Source organism: Chiloscyllium plagiosum, unplaced genomic scaffold, assembly GCF_004010195.1.
Source record: "Chiloscyllium plagiosum isolate BGI_BamShark_2017 unplaced genomic scaffold, ASM401019v2 scaf_3289, whole genome shotgun sequence".
NCBI lineage: Eukaryota > Metazoa > Chordata > Chondrichthyes > Orectolobiformes > Hemiscylliidae > Chiloscyllium > Chiloscyllium plagiosum.
The window spans coordinates 235-6,163 of NW_025199808.1; the positions used below are offsets into that span (position 1 = coordinate 235).

General features: G+C 44.4%; 1 protein-coding gene across 1 annotated transcript; it reads right to left on the reverse strand.

The window, feature by feature from the left end:
- Positions 1-776: 776 nt before the first annotated feature.
- On the reverse strand, positions 777-5,921 carry LOC122546052 (E3 ubiquitin-protein ligase TRIM52-like; the record flags this gene model as incomplete). The annotated part of the gene is made up of 2 exons (XM_043684890.1): positions 5,476-5,921; positions 777-872 (listed from the first exon to the last, which is right to left on the reverse strand). Coding segments are annotated over exons 1-2 (471 nt in total), but the record flags the coding sequence as incomplete, so codon positions are not given.
- Positions 5,922-5,929: the final 8 nt, after the last annotated feature.

A 5,929-nucleotide genomic window follows, 5' to 3' on the forward strand; every position in this document is an offset into this window, starting at 1 on the left:
TCGTTTCACAGCATCTTTCCTGCAGCAGGGAGACCAGAATTGAATTCCAGCGTATTCCAGAAGTGGTATAACTAATATTCTGTACAGTCACAACATGATCTCCTCACTTTCCCAGTCTGGTCAAATCCATGATGTGTAGAAACATCTTCTCTGGATGCACATTTTCAAATCCTATTAGAATTTTTAAAACTTCAAACAGGTTAGCCTCAGTCTTCTCTTTTCCAAAGAAATGACACACAACCTGTTCAATCATTCCTAAAAGTGCTCAATTCTGATAGAACATAGAACATTACAGCGCAGTACAGACCCTTCAGCCCTCGATATTGCACCGACCTGTGAAACCAATCTGAAGCCCATCTAACCTATACTATTCCATTTTCATCCATATGTGTATCCAATGACTATTTAAATGCCCTTAAAGTTGGCGAGGCTACTACAGCTGAAGGCAGACCATTCCATGCCCCACATATTCTCTGAGTAAAGAAACAACCTCTGATATCTGTCCTATATTTATCACCCCTCACTTTAAAGCGATGTCTCCTTGTGCGAGCCATCACCGTCTGAGGAAAAAGGCTCTCACCGTCCACCCAGCTAACCCTCTGATTATCTTACATGTCTCAATTAAGTCACCTCTCAACCTTCTTCTCCCTCATGAAAATATCCAGGTTAGTTCATGCAATATCTATTTATAATATGGAGACTGGAATTCTGCGCAGTGCAATTCTGAATGGTTACAATTCTGTACAAAATATAGAACAAAGTAAGATCACAACTACCTGAATGTGGGACAATGTTTTCTCATAGTCACTTTTGACACTTTCACATTCCTTCTTCTTCTCCTGAATTGGCTTCAGGGAAGTTTCCAGTTCTTCCTGAACAAAACCATCAATTAATTAGCACATTTTCAGAAATACATCCCCCAAAAATGAAACATCATTAAATTGAGATTCATATTTGCACAGACTCGGGTGATTGGGGAAATTATTAAATCAAGTGTGAGAAAAACATTCAGTCAGTTAGTGACATTTATCTGGGATTTGCTGCCTAGTTTGGTTGTGGAGGCATGAGAGATGTTGTAACCTGCAAGACTATGGGTCAGGGCCTGGAAGGTGGGATCAGTATGGGTGGCTCGTGTTTAACTTTGTATTTACACGGATTCAGAAATGATCAGCTGAATAGCCTGTTCCTGCCATAACTTTCTCTGGTTATATCAAATGAAGGCCATAAATGTTGCTTCATGGTGTTTGGTGTAACAAACAGAGCCAGAGAAGTGGTCAATGAAATTCATTCTGGAGAAGTGTAAGGTGATGCATTTGGAGAGAATACACAATGACTGGTCAGATACTGAGAGGTGTAGAGGCACAGAAGGACTTTGAAGAACACGTCCACAGATTCCTGAAGGTAGCAACACAGCAAGGTAAGGTTATTAAAGAGACAGATGGCTCTTTATTTTATGGCTAGTGTATAAACTGTAAGAGCAGGATGTATACATTTGAATTGTAGAAATCATTAATAAGGCCACATTACAGGAAGGATGGGCCCACACCACAGCAGTGTGTTACCATGGAGAATTGGACACAGAAGGAAAGATGAAATAAACCAGGCCTGTTTCCTTCGGGAGGGGGTTGTACTAAATTAAGAGAGGCGCCGTGAAAAATTGGATACGAAGAACATAACTTCCTAAGTAATGATTTCACTGATTGAGTTAGTGGAATTGCTAAAACATTTGAAGGGAACCAAGAAACCTTTTCACAGGGTTTGGAGTTCACTGCCTGAAAGTGTGAGAGAGACAGAAACACTTGTCCCAGTGTGGCGATGCTGTCACTTTAAGAGTGATTTTGTCCTTTTTTTTGAAGAGAGGTTGTAAGGCAGAGATAATGAACTAGCTACTGAAGACCTTGTGAGCTTGGGGTCATTGTTTTTTTTTCACAGGCTGAATGGGTGTGGTCAGATTAGATTACATTACATTAGATTACATTACAGACCACTGTGCCACCGTGCCGCCCACTATTTCTGGATAGCTCTCCTATTTCTGGATTTTGGTTTTTTCAGTAACATTTGAAGATATTAGGGTCTCAAAAGAAGCTTCAGTGAATGTCTCTTTGCTGCTACTCCCTCTGAATCTTCTCTTGATGTTTTTTCCTCCTGATTTAGAGAACTGCATGAGAGAATCTGTGTCTGAATTTTCCTTTGTTCCAAGGGATGTGTTTAGGGATGGTCCTATACTGGAGCAGTTAATTAGTAATAGTTGCTGCATTGATTATTTGGTTAAGTTTTCCAACAGTTAAGTTATTCTAAATGACTCTTTCATTGGTTGTATTTTAATGACAGTGTTTCAATAAGTTGTGTTTTGCTGAATGTCAAGTAGTTTGATCAGTTGCATCAGATCTGGTACAGACACTGTGTAATTGCCTTGAAATTTTGAAATAGTTTGGGTCTGGGCTATATTCTTAAAATGTTTGGAGGGGGTCTGGTCTGGCCCACAACAACATTTAAAACATATTCCAAGGCTCCAGAACAGAAGCTGGAAAGTGGGATCAGGACTGATGGCTCTTTATCTGCCAGCACAGATACAATAGGCTGAGCAGACACATTGGAGCAGGAGTAGGCCATTCAGCCCCTTAGGCCAGGCTGAGCCATTCTAGATCAGGGATGGTCATCTACATCAGTGCCTTTTGCTGCACTATCCCTTTGATCCCATCCCTATCTAGAAATTGCTGGATCTCTGTCTTGAACATACTCAGTGACTGACCTGCCACAGGTCTCTGGAGTCAAGAATTCCAAAACTTCACCACCATCTGAATGGTCTCCCTCTGTGCTGTAAACGTTTGTGTTTCTGTGGTTGTTGATGGTGTCTTCTGTTCCTGGTTCATGGGGTTTCTGCTGAATTTCGTTCCCATATATCCCTCGTCTGCCTGACACCAGGCTCCCTGCACTAACAGCTCTGCTCACAACTCGGTCACAGCAGCAGCCACCCAGGAGGACAGCGGGACTCCAGCCTGGGAGTAGTCACTGTCACAGCAGACGTCTCCAATGGGTTATGGAGCAGTAAAGGGACGCAGCAGGTCCAGGGCTAATAGCCTGTCCAAGTGAGGCAGCCAGGCTGGTTAAAAGCACAGATGTGGTCTGAGACAGACAGGAGGGGGTTTACACAACAGGGGTGTGAAATGAAAAGGGCCAGATAATGGTGGGAAGGGGGAAAGGCATGGGCAAGGAAGAAAACTTAAAGGATGTGGTCGGAAGATGCAGAAAGGAGAGTGACACTGACGGGGACATGGTGGGGGGCAAGGAAGGGTGGGAATTACATGTTCAGAATGAGGAACTGAATGTGACAATGAGGGTGAGGGTGAGGGAGTAGGGGAGTTGGACAAGGGGCAGTGTCAGGGTTAGGCTGGAGTAGGGAACTGGATGGGTCTGGGCTCAGAGGTCAATGAAAATTCTGAAATAAGCACAGTGACCGGGGGGAGAGAGCGTAGCAGAGGGTGGGGAACAGAGGAAAGGATCAGATCATCAAGTATTGTTGGGGAAGTTAGAGGCGGAGGATTCATGTTGAAGGATTACAGTGAGAATTGAAGATTCACCATCTTCTCAGTACCTTCAAGATAATGTCCTTCACAGAGAATGCATGGGGCGAAGGGTGAGAGGCCTGAGCCCTGGAGACTCAGTTAATGTACAGCTACAATATCCCAAACTGACTGTAAACTGGACATTGTGTCAGCAATAAGTTATGGACTGAAGGCTCACATGAAGTGCTCACTAAACACTGCCATGAGATAGACTATCAGAACCCTGAACTCCCAGCCAGGTCACTCGATGCAGTGAGCTCCCTTTGAGGGGTGACTCCCATGCAGCAGCTTTGGGTGGATGGAGGGAGGGAGGAGGAGGCTTGGCAGTGCTTGCATATGAAGCCATGCAGGAGCCTACACTGCCCCGGGACTCTGGATCAGGAGGAGATGGTGATGGATCCCTTATACATGTTACTCTTTCCCAGGTTACAGGGCTGGGTCACTGGGACAGTGAGAGTCAGAGTGAGCTACGTGCCACATACATGGAATGCACTCTCGTGGTCAAGGTTACAACCTCCTTTCACATGGCAGAGTGAGGAAGAGGAGAAGCAGTCATGGGGTGTGCAGGATGGGCCGTTCCATGTTGAGGAGGGGGCAGGGCAGGCTCTCACTCACAATGTCTCAAAGGTTAGGTCAACTGTCCTGAGGAGACTGCACTGTCAGCCATGGAGACCAGCTTCCTCCTACTTCCCCCATCCGTCTGTCTGATCTGGGACCAGGAACCTGTTCTCACCTGGTACACGGCACTTGGCCTATCTGCCTATTGATATCATGTGTGATATCTGAACTCTTGCTTCTTAATAAATGTCATAAATCTATCTTGGCAAGTTCTGAACCACTTGCTTTGGATAATTGGAGCCTCCTGAATGTTAAAGCTTCCATGTACTTGTTTTAAAACCTCTCCCTGGCCTTGTCTTTCCCATTTCTCTGGAATCTCCTTCAGCCTCACAATCCTATTAGATACCTGCTCTCATCAAATTCTGAACATCCCTGATCTTCATCGCTCCCTCATTGGTGGCTGTACCATTAGCAGTCCAGGCCTGAGCTTCTGGAAGGTTCTCCCAAAATCTCTTCACCTTTCTCTCTGTCTCTCTCTCTGTCTCTCTCTCTCTCTCCCTCTCTCTCTCTCTCCCCCCTTAGGAGGATAAACCTCTCCCAGTGTGACCAAGCTTCTGGCCATGACCCTCATGTCACCTGATCTGGTTTGGTGTCTAAGTTCACTTCATAACATTCCCTTCAAGGGCCCTTGCAAGTTTTATGACATCACAAAACACTGATTAAATATACGTTTTCATTGTTGTTCTAAAGTAAAAATAATTCATCCAACTGCTAAGTAATTGAAGGGTAATTAGTGAAAGACGGTCAAACCTGAATCTCTGAATGTTCCCTGTTCAGGATTCCATTCTCTGTTTTCATCACCTACCCTTACCTAATTCTGGCCTCTTGAACATCCCCATTTTAATCACTCCGCCATCGGTGTCGCCACCTTTTGCATTCCAGGCCCTGAGCTTCTACAATGTTCCCTCTCAGCCTCTCACTCTCGTCCCCTCTCTTTTTTCTCTTTCAGGAAGATAAACTTCTTCCTCTTTTACCAAGCTTCTGACCATTGCTCTAACATCACCTGATGTGACTCAGGGTCTAATGTAATTTTAGAACAGACCCCTGAAAAGCATTAGGATGTTTTATTAGATTAAAAGCATTGGATACTTATAAGTTTTTGTGCTCGGTGTAAAATGAAGTTCAGACGAAAGTGCATCTTTGACCCTCTGTGGTTTACCGGAAGGAAAAAGATTCGCTAAGTAGTTGAAAAATAACCAGTGTGAGACACTCAAACCTGAATCTCTGAATGGTCCCTTTTCACGGTTCCATTCTCTGTTCCTGTATTTTATTTTGCTCAGTGTCTCCTCACCTTAAACTCTTCAGCAGCTTCTTCCACTGGCAGCACCTCGTGGTTTTGATGACTTTTTGAAATCTGACAAATCACACAGATGAGCTGATTATCAGTTTTACAGAAAACCTTCAGTTTCTCCTTGTGTCGGCTGCATTCCTGCTGAATTTCACCACCTCTACCGCCTTTTACAAGTGTCTCCACGATGTTGGAGAGAGTGCGGTTGGGTCTCAGGCTCATGGAGGAAGTCTCCTTTCTACAGACAGGACAGCAGGCAGTGTCAGCTTTCTCCCAGTACTGGGTCACACAGGATCGACAGAAGCTGTGATCACAGTCGAGTAAGACAGGATCTTTATACAGATCATGGCAGACAGCACAGGAAAGATCAGCTTCCATCGTGAAGGATTAATCTCTGTGCTTTGTGCTCAAAGTAAAATGGTGATCAGTGTTCAGTGAAATACTTTCAGTTTCATTT